The 16,131-nt window shown below is 40.8% G+C and overlaps 2 protein-coding genes across 3 annotated transcripts in view; one reads left to right on the top strand and one right to left on the bottom strand.

Annotated features, from left to right (window-relative positions):
* Positions 1-2,767: 2,767 nt before the first annotated feature.
* On the top strand, positions 2,768-15,775 carry TERF1 (telomeric repeat binding factor 1). Of its 2 annotated transcripts, none has more exons than XM_077352156.1 (9): positions 2,768-3,009; positions 5,102-5,197; positions 8,088-8,218; positions 8,575-8,661; positions 9,829-9,978; positions 10,484-10,590; positions 11,837-11,940; positions 12,901-12,974; positions 15,141-15,775. In XM_077352156.1, exons 1-9 carry the CDS (start codon positions 2,793-2,795, stop codon positions 15,297-15,299), a joined length of 1,125 nt encoding a protein of 374 aa, XP_077208271.1. In that variant the 5' UTR covers positions 2,768-2,792; the 3' UTR covers positions 15,300-15,775. The 2 variants fall into 2 exon arrangements, with proteins under 2 accessions (XP_077208271.1, XP_077208272.1); XM_077352157.1 differs by lacking the exon at positions 2,768-3,009 and adding an exon at positions 3,368-3,587.
* The window catches only part of STAU2 (staufen double-stranded RNA binding protein 2), a 321,968-nt gene continuing 311,256 nt past the window's right edge, over positions 5,420-16,131 (bottom strand). The window contains exon 12 of the mRNA XM_077352155.1: positions 5,420-5,472. Coding sequence (XP_077208270.1) covers positions 5,435-5,472 — 38 coding nt within the window. The 3' untranslated portion in view covers positions 5,420-5,434. The remainder of the gene's footprint in view (positions 5,473-16,131) is intronic.

The following is a 16,131-nucleotide window of genomic DNA, read 5'->3' as shown; positions in this document are numbered from 1 at the left end:
TCACATTTTAACTTTGAGAGTAGACTTATCTCGGTGTTATACTGTACTTTATCTAGGTCCAAACATATGGTTGCCAGTTCCAGGTTAAGAAATACCTGGAGATTATGGGAGTACAGCCTGAGGAAAGTGCAGTTTGGAGAGGGGAAGGACTTCAATGGGAGTATAATGCTATATAAGTCTGCCTTCCAAAGTGGCCAATTTCTCCTGGTACACTGATCTATAACCTCAAGATCAGTTATGACAGCCCTAAACCAAATGTCTATGCAAAAAGGGAGGGAGTTAGAGGGGAAATTCAATTTCCCCTAAACAAAATTGCTCTACATCTCAGCAGCAAAACTAAATGCCAAGCAATTAGCTAACTAGAGCTATGCTTATTATAATGTAGTCATGCCACTTCTAGTCATGCTGCTTCTAATGTAAGCAACTCACTAAAAAGAAAGGCTCATACATTTTTTAAAAATCAAGAGGATAATCCCAATGTGCTGTGTTCTACCCCCTGGGAATTTTTCAAACTGCTGAAGAGAGAAAGCTTTATTAAAACCTGTTGCTCCCAAGGGATCTCTTTGCAGAACAAGTGGAAGAGAGAACATGTCCCTGTTGTATTATCAAAGCTCATTCTATTGGAATGTAACGAATACCCACAGAATACATCTGTAGTATAAAGAAAGGTTCACGTGGATTTAGAACTATACCAGCAATGCTACTGTAACTGTTTTCCCCAGCTAAACTATGTGAATGTTAAATTGTGCTCAACATTGCAGAGTAAAATGCAAAATGCTGCATAACATGAGGGACAATTTTGCTAAGCCTAAGTAGTGCAAAACAGGTTCCTAGCCCCAGATTAAGGGTTTTTCTGTACATGTGATTTATTCCTGCTTTTCTTAAAAGTCAATCCGCTAGCATCAGAATTGCATTGACCACAGGCATTTCACATGTCTTTCCTCCCTCTGCATTTTCCGAGTTGCCTTGTCTCTCTACGGATGTGCCTTAAAATCAGGAGTTTTGAGTGAGGATGGTGTTATCAATGGCATTGACAACAATGGTGTTGTTAGAAGCAGTTCCCCCTTGGGTGTCCACTACATCAATATAATGAAGTAGTGGCATGTGTATGCCTAAAAACTGCCCTCCACTGAAATGTTCAGACATTTGGGGCTACGAACTTTTATTTAAAGTTTTCCTGTCAACAAAGCACTGGCAAATGGAGAGGTATAAATTTCTCACCCAAGCAGTTGATGTTGTCATTTATGTCCCACTTTTGGCGATCCCATGGCACAGCTGTTGCCATGACCCCCAATCCCACACCACCTTTCTCAGCCATGCAGTGTTCTGGCTGGTGTCCAGTTTGATCATGTCCAACCGCTGTGCTCTTTGTTGGTGTGGTTTCCTTTTTCCACTGACTAATCCTAGCATAATTTCTTTCTCCAGTGAATTGGAAAGCAGCTGATACTTAAGATTTAGTCACATAAATCATTGTAGTATGTTGAGAACAGTGCAGGCCATCAGAACTGCTTTGCATGTCCCCACCAGAATCAAAGTAATATTGCTCTATTTGTCATCACTGTATTGTTACAGTTTTGCTAAGTTATGTAAACCGCCCTGAGCCTTAGGGGAGGGCAGTAGATAAATACCCCTGCAAAGCCATTAAAAACAAATTTGCACAAAAATAAAGCTAGGATATCAAAGCACAGATACCCCTTATATATAAATCTGCATGTGCAAGGACAGGAAGGGAAAGGTGCAGGACATACCAAGGGAGGCATGTGAAAAGGCAGAGTGAAAGCGGAGCGGACAGAAAGAGTAATGAGTGCTCCTGTGCCTTCTCAAAGTCCAAGGAACCAAATTCTGAAAGGGGGTTGCCTAAGTCAATATACTGTTTACGTTAAACGTTGTGTGCCATTTTGAAGATCTTATGGTTGAAGGGGGGGATAGTTAAATAAGTGGACCCCTTCAAAGATATGCATCCATGAGTTACTTAGTTGCAGCAGGAGCAGACAGAAAAGTATCAGAACACTTGCTTCTTTAAATGTCAAAGGTGAGTAAAACAAGGGAGTTGCTGCCTAATCGGCTGCAAAGTCTTTGATTCATTTAGGGACAGAATAAAAGGTTGGATGTAGTAGTCATATAGATGCAGTCATAAATTCACCTGATTTTTACACTGCAACAACACAAATCTACGGTTTTATTACATCACAAATCCTTGTCAAGGGACTGCCCCACAAAGACACACAGGTCCAGTGTTTCAGTGTCCCCGTAGTACAAAAAATAAAAATCTCACTAACAAATACATTTCCTCATAACTTCTATATGGGCCGCATGAAAATTCACTGTAAAATCAAACATCCCTTCGACATCCATAAACTGGTCATGTGGAGTACCTCCCTAAATCGGTGAATCAGACGGGCACCCTGTACAAATTAGCCCACAGCACTCATACAGAGGGGGTCGAAGGTACCTTTGCAAGGATATCTACCTTCTGCCCCCCCCCCATCCCATTAGAATGGCCAGAAATAGAAAAATCTCTAAATTGTTGGGCTCAATCGCCACCCCCCCCCCCCAACTGCCGCGACAAAGCAAAAGGATAAGCTGCACCATCAGCACCGCCTACCCAGCTTCGTACCTCTGCACTCCCGACCAGTCGGAAGTGAGGGCTGAGCCCCGTTGCGCCGATGTGAAGGTATCGCGGGTGCTGATTGGCCAATCGGGGTGGGCGCGGCTAAAACGCCCTCTAATGAGCCGGGGGGGTGGCCAGGGGAGTGGGCGGGGCTTGGGGGCGGCGCGCGAGAAGTTTGAAAATGGAAAGACAGGCGGGATTAACGGATGAGGATGGCGGCGGCTCTCGTGCGGCGGCGCCTGAGTCGGACCAGGAGTGCGGGGGCTCCGCGGTCCCCTTCTCTGAGGTGGAGGCGGTGGCTGCCGCGTGGATGCTGGATTTTGCCTGCCGCTGCCTGTGCCGCCATTTCTACGTGGGCAACGGTCAGGACTTGGAGAGGAGCTGCGACTTGTCGCTGTGTGAGCGAGCGAGGCGTATTCTCGCGAGGCGGGGCGGGGCGGGGCGGGGCGGGGCTGCTCACTCCCTGCAGGGTTCCCGGGCTTTTGACAGCGGCCGTGGGGATCTGGCTCCGAGCTCAGCGTTTTCTCCCCTAACAGCTGGTCAGCAGGAAAATGCGCTGACCCTTTAATAGGCGGTGCCTTCCATGGCTAAATATTCAGATAAATATATGTCTGGCATTTATTTGCTGCAAATCAAAATTGTGCTCAAGCAACAGCCGGAGGTCCTCTATAAAAGCCTGAACTGGAGTGTAAAGTGAGGAGGTCAGAGGGGATAGAGAGGATGGTGGAAGTGGGGTAAGGTCAGTGGATTCGAAGATAAGTGTGCTGGCTGTTCTCCACGGGGTTATGCCCCTTTTAAAGTTCAGTTTCACTTGTTTGGTGGATCTTTTGGATCTGCATTTGCTCAGCTAGCAATAGTGGCCAAGATTGCCTTTATGAGTTTGATGATGTGGTACTTCATCGCAAGGCTACCTGGGATCATTTATGTTGTAACATCCAGATGAGGCACCTGTTGTACCTAGGACTGATTTGGAAAAGTAAGCTAAGTCACAGCAAAGGGCATATCATGTGCTCTCCAATTTGTATCAGCCTCATTGGTTTCCTGGCAAGAATCCTGGGGACCACAGTGTTGCACCTGTATAGGTTTCCTTGGGTTATCTAGGCCAGCCTTTCTCAACCTTTTTGGGGCTTCAAGAAACTGCAGCAGGGGGGCGATCGGCAGAATACGGTTGTGAATCATTGCTTTGTAGGTGCTCACCTGGGGCCCCTCCCCTTTGTTTCCCCTCCAGGCCCATCATTAGCCATTTTGGGAGCGGGGAGCAGATCAACATGACCTTATGTGGTCATATCATTGATAAATGTTTAAAAACATTTAGAATATATATTTTAAAATTTGATTAGCTTCCACCCATTCAGGAAACCCTTCCAGGGCCATCAAGAAACTCCAGGGTTTCAAGAAACTCTGGTTGAGAAAGCCTAATCTAGGCTCCATCCCATAACTACCCCTCAAATATGCTACCTCTTTATGTAAAGAGAGGTTCTTGGGGGGTGTTACTTATTTTGCAGAACTCCCTTTTAAAGGTCCCAACCTTTGTGGAGCGCAGATGGGAAATCATGATTTTTTCCATGGCCATTTGGGACTGTTTTCTCTCAAGTTTTTCCTTTGCAGTGCTGCCCTTTATATTTTTAAGAACATTGTATTAGGTCAATGAAGAATTTGGGATTATGAAGATTAGAAGATATAAAAATATTTTAAATGGCAATCAGAAATGTAACAAAGCTCTTATCACCATTCTGCCTCTATTCAGATACTAACTCTTATTGCCTCAAAATGGGCATACATGCCTTTCCTAGAGCTAAATTTCCGTCTGGAAAACATAGCTATCAAACCTTTATCAGTCAACACATTAAAGATTACTGGAAATATAAAGAGATTCAGTTGAGTAACCGGGTTGGTCTGAAGCAGCAGAACAATGAGTTTAGTGGCACCTTTAAGACCAACTAATGACTTGAGTGATTAGAATCTAGGGCAAGTGACATATCCATTGTGCACCAATGGCCACCCTATAACAACATATTCTAGCCTTAGGGTTGTAGAAGCTTTATCTTTTTCTTTTCTACTAGTGTCTTGTATTGCATTATAACTGCTTCCAGAAATAAAAATAACCCTAGCTTCACTTCTTTTGGATCATATATTGAGACTCTGTCCATCACTTTGCCTCCTTTTGCAAAATGTGAAGCTTTGGCTCCCTCTGTGGTTTACCATAACCATAAAATAATAGCGCTTTTCCTTTTAAAAGAAGTACATGGGCATATGAATTTTAGTTGACCAGTCATGTTTATTTTGGTTTACCAGGTGTAAATCAAGAGATTGTTCCTGAATACTCAAATCCTACTAACACTCATTTTGAAAATAATTCTATTCTTTTCAATAAAACTTAATTCTACGTCACTTTACAAGTAGTTACAGCTCAAAGTTAGAGTTTACTTAACCACACAGTGGCGCTGTCTGAGCATAATTCATATAATCATTTTTGCTTTTGCTTTTCAGCTATTATAAATGGGCTACGCAGAATAGAAGCTCAGCAAGTGAAAACAGTATGCATTTGTCAGCTATTGATTTGTGTTGCGGAAGGAAAATCACTTGGTAAACTGTTAATTTTTAAATTTTTCTATTGTTATATGGTATTAATCAAATTGAATGGATATATGTTTCGCATTGTAAGCTGCCTTGAGTTTTTTTGCCAAGAGAGACAAGAAGAGATAAAAAGACATGATGATATCATCCGTTTAGTCATGTCCAACCCTCGGCGATTCTATAGGAAGGTCTTCGCCATGCGCCCCTGTCTCTGATTCTTTTAGTTGGTTCATGGTCATCTCTGTATCAGCTTTGATCCTGTCGAGCCAGTGGATCCTTTGGCGACCACCTTTCCTTTTGCTGCTGACCATACTCTGGCCATAATAGCCAGCCATTATTTGACATTCTTCGACAGACCTTTGATAGATAAAACACAGTTCTTTGTTTCCTGTCTCTGAAGTGTTCTGGCTGAAGGAGGCTTCCTCCAATAGCCTGTCTTTTCTGCCAGACGAAGAACCACTTCTGTCAGAGGAAAGCTTTTATTCTGGAAGAAAGTTTTAAACTTGACTAAGCAGGCAGGTAGGATTCAATTAGAAGTCTCTGATTATCCAGTGTGCTACTTTTAGACTATTTGGTGCTGTGTTAAAACAGGAACAGAGCTTAGAGTAAAGGAAAAGGAGTTTCTAAACAGGATGCAGTAGGGAATGGCCAGCTATAGTAAAGCAAGCCATATCTTTATGTAATATTGCTGGGATCTTTTGTGTCAATGGACCAGACTTTGGAACCTAACTATCAATAAACTTTAGGCTGTATCATGATTGATGCATCTCTGGATCTGAGATCCTATTATGTTATACTGAGAATTTTAGTCTGTGATAGGATAATTTAGCCAACCTATTTTTAAAGGCACTTGGATATGTATGGAGAATTCGCTTGCTGTTGGCTTGTTATTGTATTATCTTGGGATTACATTTGCTAAGGAAACTAAGATCTAATGAGCAAAATTTGCTCAGGGTCCCCAAGCTCCAAAGATGTTAAACTGGCCGCAACCAGGGCCACGTGGAATATTCTCTCTAGTGAGATCAGGGCCCTGTAGGACAGTTCTTCAGGGCCTGCAAGACCAGTGTTGCCAGGCCTGTGGATAAGGCTGGAGTCAGTACCAGAAATCTGGCTTCCTGCCCAAAATACTGCCCAGCCATCTCAGAATACCAGCTGAACCATCTTATCACACACACGCACACGTTTACATCACTTCTCTCACAAGAGAGAAGGCCATTCAAGAAATCTGTTTTCATCCATTCTATGAATCATGATGGTTTTAATGTTTATATTGAATTATTGTTTATTTACATGTTGTTACCCTCCTTGAGCCGTTGGGGAAGAATGGGTTATAAAATTTTAGGATGATGTTGATGCTCTGGCTTTGGTTATTTATCTCACAAAACCTGGGTCATGCTTTATGGCCAAGAAAGTATGAAGATCACTGGAGTTTCAAAAGATTTTTATCCATTCATCTCTGATGTATCTCGGATATTAAGATGCTCCCTAAGACCCATTATGCACGGGGGGAATAAAGCACATTCGGGGTGGAATGGCGGCGACTAAAATCACCGATAACGCACGGAGCCGGCTGCAACCGGCCGCAGCTTCGGTGCATGCCGCCGAAAAAGCCACGTCAGTGAAATGTGGAAGAAAGCGCAGCTTCCAGGTGACCAGGGCGCAACCAGAAGCGGCTCCGGGATCGCCATGTGCATAATCGGTTACTCTGGGTTTTGCCGCCGTCGTGCCCCCTCCCGTGCATAACCGGTGTGCTTCGCGTCTCCCCCCTCCGCGTTTTCCATGTGACCCGAAATTGCCGTTTCGGCGGCCGTGCATAATGGGCCATATAGTGAATGCCTTGTATCAATTCCTTCCCTTTATCAATAGACCTTTTGATGGAAAAGAGTTACATTTCCCTTCACGTCCTTGGCCAAACATTCTTCAGATACTTCATTCCTGTGTTGCTTATTTTTAAGGTCAAGATATTTTTGAAAAGTTCTCTCACATCTCTGGGGTCTTTCTGGTTGCCTGTGTAACAGATTTTAATGGGGGGGGGGCAAAGCATATGCAATGGTCTCTATACAATGCTTCGGAGGCAACTGCTACTGAGCTAGTGAAAAATTGGCACCTCCCCTTAATGCTTCTTCATGCCAGAGGAAAGGAGGGTGAGAGAAACCTTCCATTCAGTTGTTATCTTTGATATGCAGAGAGATCATGAGGAAGGATGATGTCAGTCATATTCTTCTTGCCTACAAGTGCAGTCACCAGGAGATTGTACAAGGGGACATGCTGTTCTACTTGTGGAATTTAATTTGGACAATATTTTTAAAAACTGATATCCTTGACAGGAAACTGAAGAGTTATGGACTAAGGCTTTGTGGTTGTGATAATTATTGTATATGGTCCCTGAAATACAAACTCTGGAGGCTAAAGAATGAATTTGATTCTTTGTTTGGCTTAGTTCTAATGTCACAGGGAATTTTGTCAATGTCTGATTTAATGTTCACAACCCAAAAAACTAAACAATTAGGAACTGGTAAAATAAACAGTTGGTGTTCTGGTGGCATACAAGATATCTGTATATCTGTTTTCCTGTGGATGGAGGTCTGCTTTATTCCTGTAGTCTCCTATTTCTTGTGTAAACTAATATGACTTTTTTATTTGGAGAGTTGTCTTTTACAAATAGTTGAGCAATCATTTGAACTGTATGGGCTTTGGAGAGCAAGGCTTGCCTTTCAAGTACCAGTGTCACTGCTGGTGCTAACATTCTAAAGTAATTGCAAATCTCTTTGTGGGTTTGCTAATTTAAAATATAGCAAAGGAAACAGTTCACGTTCCCTAAATGTACAGTGATTTGCTGTGTAGCTTTGTTTCTTTCTAAAGGAATTATTGCTACTCCTTCTAAATTTATTTTTTCAAGATTCTCATTCTGGGAGTGATCCAACAATTTCACCTTTGGAAAATGCTCTGTCAGCTTGGACTTCACTTCAGAAAATGCAAAGCATGCAAGATAAACTACATGAAGAAATCGAGCACTTAATTCAGATTCAGGTTGGTTTGTGGCCTTATGTAGTCATTTTATTGAAGATGCAATGAAAGAAGATCAAAAGTAACAATACAATACTGAAAGTAATAGTAAGTTAAACATCACTATGCTTTAAATTCTGCGTGTGTTAATACTTTGTCAGTTAAATCATGGTCATGTGTCATAGGGTAGCATCGTGGGAAAGGGTATTAGTAAATAGTGGTCTTTGCATAAAGTTGCTCAGGTAGCTTTCTCCTGTATTTTCTTTCTCTTACAAATGTTCTGTTTTTCATAAGATGACCTCTGAAGGCAATACCTTGCATCAGCCCAGAGCTCACTGGTGAGAATGACAGACAGGCCTGTTGTCCTTTCTTCTTTGTAGGCTGTGGCAGTGCACATAGAAAAAGGCTATTTTAAGGAAGCTGCGGAAGTCCTAGAAAGGTTGTTTCCAGAAGCCACCTCAGATGAGGTAATACACAGTTATATTAAGCGTTAATAAATTGATTTTGTAACACCCAGTATTCTATAGCGAATGAGCTTTCTAGGGGTGAAATGTATGAAAGCCTCTTAAGTGGGCAATCTTTTTAGCTTTGGAGAACAAGGCTTGCCTTTAGGAGATCACTGTCACTGCTGTTGCTAACATTCTAGAATATAATTGCAAATCTCTGAGGGTCTGCTAATTAAAAATATAAAGACACTAATGGTGTGTAGCCTGTTATTCAGGCCTTGAGTGCAGATCGCAATTTGCAGGTGTACAACAGGATGAAAGTAATATGTTACCCTATTTCCTATTTCATTTGTTGCTGCAGTAGCTTAGATTTGAAAAGCTTATTCTACTGCATCTGATGAAATCATTGTTCTAGATGTTAAATGTGTTCTTTCTGAAGCACTCCATTTTGTAATCCCAGTGGCTCTTGCCCCTTTAATATATATGATATATAAAAAGTTTATGGCTAAATAAATGCTATTTTAGATGGCTAACCTGGTAATGCTTTAACTGGATCTGGACCTCAATCTCTCTACATGTAAGAAAGGATTGGCAAGATGTCAGCTGTCATGGGCAGTCATGTCAGAAGGCTGAACTCCCTCCCTCATTCCCTCAATATGAAGAGAAGATTCCTGAAGGAGTTGGGGAGTGGGGATGATCAAGGCTTGGCTTACGCTGCCACTGAGCAGTTTAGCTTAGAAAGCAGAGCTATACACATTCGAAAAAGAAGATAGGAGTTCTGCTTTCCTTACAGCTGGCAAACTGACTGATGTTCCTCCCATTTGGCAATGGACAGCTGACACACTGCATCAGTCTCCCATTCCTCAATGGAAGAGATGCGGAGTACGCAGGAGGGCCTGGGGTGTGTTTTCCGTAAGGAAGACTGGAGAAAAATAAAGCTGAAAGAGCTAGCCATCACTGTAGCCTATATACTCCCTTCACTTATTTACAGAAAATATACACATTGACTCTTAATATGTAGGAAATGGTTAGTAATAGTTCTAAAACATTCAAGGCATGTAGATAAGTTGCAAAAGATTTAGGTTAATATCACTTAGACAAGCCAAAGTATGTTTCAGGTTTGTAATGGCATATTCTGGTCAATTTTACACTTGTCCATTGTATTTTAATTCTGAATTTTCTGTTTAGCCTTTAAGAATGAAGCTGGCTGCAATAATAAGACAAAAAGATCCATATCACCAGTTTCTCCAGCATTTCAGTTTCAATCTTCTGACAGATAAAATCAAATCTTACATTGGTATGCTCTTGAATGAAGAATCTGACAATTTTCTAATGAAGGTAGGTTAAAAGGAAGAAAAGATAACATCACAAAAATACCGCATTTTGTGAAAGGTGAAACAAATAGTAAAAATAGAACAAACTGAAAGATGGAACAAAATATTGATGAATCTGATCTGGATCCAAATTTTATTTCCTCCTGACACCATGACTAAAGTGTTTTGGGGGGTTTTCTACCCACCCCCAGCTTTAACTGCAGACCTGCATTTCCCTCTTGTGCTGCTCCTGCATGTTCCTTGTCCCTCAGGATGAGCCTTTCTTTCTGAGCTCAGTGGACTGCAGCAGAAGCCAGGAGGAATGTCCTGATCTGTTAGTGGCAATGCACTGACACTACTTTTGATCCAGCCCACAGAATAGAAACTTTTCAGTTTGTGTGCAGGTAGTTGTTTAAGTTGTACATGAGTGAATTTATTTGTCATCAAAATATATACATTAAAACTGTTCTGGATTACTGTTATGTTTTTACCATTTGTGCTTAAAATAGCGTCACAACTTTGTTTTACAGGAAGCTAAAAAAGCAGCAGAAGCTAAAAAAGCAGAAAAAATAAGAGATGGGCAAGGCAACAGTGAACCTGAAGCAGCTGTGGAAAAATCCTTGGAAAGCATGCAAAGGTCTGCAACATGTGAAAGGGTTTTAATACCTTGCAGTGTGGCTCTTGTTTGTACAGCTTGGCTGTGACAAGATAGTATAGAAACTAGTGGGACTTAGCATCCGTTTGCTTCTGGAATATATAGGCATGACAACCAAAAGCCATGTCCAGCCTCTGAAAGGCTCTTACCAACTAGTACAACTCAGCAATGAATCAGCTAATTAGGAGCATGAGAAGGAAAACACATGGTAGGAGGAGACATTTAAATTGCTAGATATGGCTGGGTAAGATAGTTATAAGATCAGGACCTGTCTTGAAACTCCTCACAATGAGAAAGTAATTAAAAGGGCATTTTGGAAAGAAACTCATGCCCATTCTAATAAGTACCAAGCTCTTAGTGAGATGCTTTGACTGGAAAGCAAGTTTGAAGGCAGTTACTGAATTAGTAAATGAAACATTGTAACTTCTGAACTTGTGTTATACAGTTCTGAGCCCAATATTGGTGAACCACTAAGCTTTTTACCATCTGGGTGAATCAAAATAACCTTTGTCTCAACCTGCATTTAGAAGAAGAGTTGGTTCTTATATGTCGCTTTTCCCTACCCGAAGGAGGCTCAAAGTGGCTTACAGTCGCCTTCCCATTCCTCTCCCCACAACAGACACCCTGTAGGGTGGGTGAGGCTGAGAGAGCCCTGATATCACTGCCCGGTCAGAACAGTTTTATCACTGCCGTGGCGAGCCCAAGGTCACCCAGCTGGTTGCATGTGGGGGAGCGCAGAATCGAACCCAGCATGCCAGATTAGAAGTCCGCACTCCTAACCACTACACCAAACTGGCTCTCAGTTTGGTGTACACTACACCAAACTGTAGTGTAGTGTGCTTTTAATGGGTTAAGAGCCAGCACACTACACCAAACTGGCTCTTAACCCATTAAGCACACGATGCCAACTTCAAGAAAACCGCAGATATGTTGGGGTTTTTAAATCTCTTTTATCACGTTACCATTTATTTCCCCTACCATTTATTTCCCCTACAAATACAGCACCTTAATAAAATAGAAAGGGGCACAAAATGATCCCCCTATTTTTGGCCCTTACCCCATTCCTTTCCTTAGGTTAAAAAAAAGGTGTTTTTGTTGTTGTTGTTGTTGTTTTAGCACATGGTGGTTGTTAAATGCACTGAAGTACTAAGCAGTTGGTCCAGAATTTTGCGACATGTATTCAAGGACAATTTCTCTTTTTTCATTTCTTTGATTCTTTTTCTTATAGATCGTATAAGCATTCTTGCCTCCTAACTGGCCAAGCATTTTGGAATTTGGGACAGATACAACATCCCCATAGAACAAGAATTACAAAACGGAAAGCTCTCAGAAGTAAGTATTCATTCTTTGTATATTAAATCAATTTTAACATAAATGAGTTAATTATTAAAATACTCACATATAGTTTGTTTAGCATATCTGAACTGCAGATTTAAGGAAAACAGTTTAAATATAAATATACTATAAACACTGATATAATTTTTAGATTGTGAAGAAGTGTGTGTACATATGGCTATATAGTACTGAACCAGTTAATCCTTTGTTTAAAATATCTGGGCTAACTACTGTTCTGTTTTCAGTTTATGACAAAGAATTGGTAGAAAGTTTAATTTCTGACTACTGCATGTGAAGACAATCTTGACTGTAACTTGTGCAGAGTATAAAACTCAAATTCCAAAAACTGATTTCATCTGTATTTGTGACATAATTTATACTGTAGTAATCTACAGGCCCTGCAAGTGGCAAAGCTTTATGTCTACTACCACAGCCAATTTCTGATGACAGATTGGAGTTTGTGAGCATGTCATGCTGTATATTGCTGCATAGTACAATTTGGTTGTATTGGAAGGGGTTGTGATGCCTGTGCAAGTGATCCAACTATTCTTTCTACTGCAAACTTAAGTAATTCCCCTACCTCATACAACAGATCCATGCAGTATTCAGTGCCTAGAATTTTTTGAAAGACATCGATAAACAGTCTTTTTGTTCCAGAGGCAACCGGGGAAAAATAGTACTGGCAATTCTGAGCCACACAGCTGACTTAAACTCAAATAAGCACTGATTAACCATCTTAAGTGCCTGCATTTGTGTCTGAAAACTTGTAATGGGACAGTAGCCCCTCTCCAGAGAGTTGTATATATTCCAATGTAGTCTACTTGGATTCCCAGATGTTCGCTGTTATAATTCAGCTGGTTAAATCATTCTGACACTGATATATACTTAAATAGCACTTAAGCCACAAGTATCATGTAATTAATACATTGGTACCAAATATTTGTGTTCTCAAATTAGGTAAGAGTGTCTTGCAGAGCACTGAAAATATTCAGGAAAGTGATAGGTGTCTGCCTACTAATAAGAAGAAACAGGTATGTTTAAGAATGCAGTGTGAATGTAAAGAAATGAATAGAACTATCCCTTTCATATTTGTTTTGAAATTTTATATGCTGCTTTACCTCCCCCATCAGAGACCTGAAGTGACTTTAAAAAGCAGAAGAATTTGCACAAAGAAAAACCAAATATGTGGGGCAACTCCTGGACTGGTCCCAGGTCCACTGGGCCAGCTGATTGAGACTGCAGGCAAATAAGCCTTTTGTTCATGCCCAGGTTTTAATAACTGGAAATACATAAGGCACCACAATTACTCTACGGCTGCCCATAGCCACCTGATTTACAACATATTGTCCTGTCTTTATTTCTTAGCATAAGAAATTCTTTGACAATTCTTTGCCTCTTTCAGCTTTAAAATAGGTTGGCTGACCTTCAATTTAAATCCTTGTTTGGATTGGTGTCTGTTTGCTGGCCAATAGAAGAAAAACATGTTTGAGAACTCAAAACTGTCAAAAACACTTCATCCTACTTCCCTAGATAATGGTTATTTTAATTATCAAAGACCATGGCTCTCATGAAATCAACAGAGATGGCAAAAAAATTTTAAGTATTTCTGCTGTACTTGGCACAATGTGACCAGGTTGCTGCTGTGCCATAAATCTATCTATTTAGTGTTGAAATCAAAACATTAAGAACATCCATCTGCATGCAGATTTTCCCAAAGCAGCTGACACCTTGCGAGCAGAATCAGGCTCAAAAGTGCTCAGCCTACCTCCTGCAGCCCTTATTCCAGCATTGCTAAAAGTACACAAGCATGTTAGATAATTTGCCTGCCCTGTTTACAAACATGTGACACATCAAAGTCCTGGAGAGAAAAAAACAAGCAAGATAACAAAAATGGTGCTCTTTTGGTTTGCAGAGCTTCCTGCTGACTTTCCAAGTGTGGCAGGCTGTTCACAGGTCACCATTAAAACGTATTATCGCCTTGTTCTGTTCTGTTCTGATTTTGTTGTGCGTTTTAATGGAGTTTTAATTGGACGTTCTGTAACCCGCCACGAGCTGGTCTCGGGTGCGACAGGAAAAAACTGAACAATAATTATATTATATTTTTAGTTAGCTTGTATGTGTAGATTTTCATCTTTTTTTTAGCTCAAATGTTTCTGAGTCATGTGACATCCACGACGTTGTCAAGTGAATTTTGCCTCTTGCTTGATTTCAGGTTCTGTGCGTTATTAATTTTTTTTTTTAGCTTGTTCCTCTTGAAAGGCAGGTGAGATAGTTGCTTCAATAATAATGTGATAATCTTTGGCAGTCTGGAGCTATTGCCTTAAAATGCTGTGGTTTGGGAAAGCAGATATTTTATAATATGCCAGTGAGAATCTGGTTAACATGAGGAATGTTATGTACTAGCAACAGGTTTAAGGATACCAAACTTTTTTTTTAGTATATTTTTATCCTGCCTTTAAGTAGTTTAGGATAGCATACATGGTTTTGCTGTCCTTTATATCAGGGGTAGTCAACCTGTGGTCCTCCAGATGTTCATGGACTACAATTCCCATGATCCCCTGCCAGCATTTGCTCGTGGGAATTGTAGTCCATGAACATCTGGAAGACCACAGGTTGACTATCCGTGCATTACATCATTCTCACAACAACCCTGTGAGACAGGCTAGATTCAGAGTGATTGGCCCAAGATCCCAGTACTAGGTCTCAAGACTGACTCGTTGAACTTTAAGGCAGAGTGTGGATTTGAACTGGTCTCCCAGACTAGCAGAATTTACTTAAATGAGAACTACGTCAAAGTAATTAAAAAATCCATTCCCGGCATATAAAGTGGACTGAGAACATCAGTGACTCTATCAAACTAAGCAATTCAGAAAAATCCTTGAAAGCTTTTTTTTTAAATCATGAAGATCTTTTTGTGACCTTTTCCTGGGTCTTCTGTACATGAATTTCTCCACAATAGCTAGTGAGCTACCTGTTGGGGAACACTTGCTCTAACCACTACATCACTCTAGCTTCCCAGGGGTGGGGGCAACTGTTTCTGTGGGGGTGGGGGCTACTTTTTTTGTAGGTTACAACTATGCAGTTAATTTGGTTCCAGAATTAAAACTTAACAGGAAATGAAGAATTTTCTTTGTTTTAGCTGTACTGGGAAACAGTGGTTTAATGCTTGTGTGTTTCCATTTTTTTCCGTTCTAAAGCGCTGGAGTGATGAAGAAGACAAGAAACTGAAGGATGGTATACAGAAGTTTGGAGTAGGGAACTGGACTCAGATTCTTCAGCATTATGACTTCAACAATCGAACAAATGTTATGCTGAAAGACAGGTGGAGGACTATGGTTCGGTTAAAGATTACTTAGCTGTCTTTCAAACTTCACTGCCTAGTCTCTGTAAAAAGTTAAGTAAGGTATTGTTTTAGTATATATTTCAATGCTAAAGCTTCCTTTTTTCAATTAGTACATTCTGCATGCAACTTAGTTCTTGTAAATAGTTGCTAGCGACAGTAAAGCAATAATACTAACTGCTGTCTGGTAAATCTGCTTAAGGCAGGCAGCATCAACATGACTGGCCTTAAATAAATCTTTAAACTCTAGGCCACTTACCAGCTCTTAGGAGTATCTCTAGAATAAATATTATTATTAAAGCTGAATAACATTGTGCTAATGAACTTAATGAGGCTGTTGGAGACCAAGTTTGGAATTATGCTAAAGACCTTTCATGTAGGTGTGTATGAAAAAAGCACAGTATTTGCTCATTTTACATGGTTGGCCTGTGACTGCAAAACAGCTCTTCTGAGTATGAGAGAGGGCATTCAACTCTCCATGGCTGCCACGCATGCAAAAAAAGATGGTTGGCAAAGATTTTGTATTGCTAGTGTAACATCTTCTCTGATGGCCGTGTCTCTTTTCTAGCTCCAGGTATTTCGCTAGCTTGAATCTCTTAAAAAGCATAGCAGTTGCACGTGTGCCGATAACTGGTCTCATCCTGAGCTGAGAATTCCAAAGTTCTTATGGCTAGCTAGATGAACCTTTTCCTCTTCCCATTAGGCACAGGATTAAGACAACCAGCTTCAGAGTACCAGTAAGTGTCAAGTTAAAAGAGGTGGTGTGGGGGGGTAAGGGTGTTAAATTGTACAGGTGTCGAATCTCCAATGTTAGTATACTACACACCAGAATATTCAATTCTATTGAA

This window comes from Paroedura picta, chromosome 9 (genome assembly GCF_049243985.1).
Source record: "Paroedura picta isolate Pp20150507F chromosome 9, Ppicta_v3.0, whole genome shotgun sequence".
Classification (NCBI taxonomy): domain Eukaryota; kingdom Metazoa; phylum Chordata; class Lepidosauria; order Squamata; family Gekkonidae; genus Paroedura; species Paroedura picta.
Note: the sequence above shows the minus strand (reverse complement) of the source record. Positions and strands in the feature narration are given on the sequence as shown.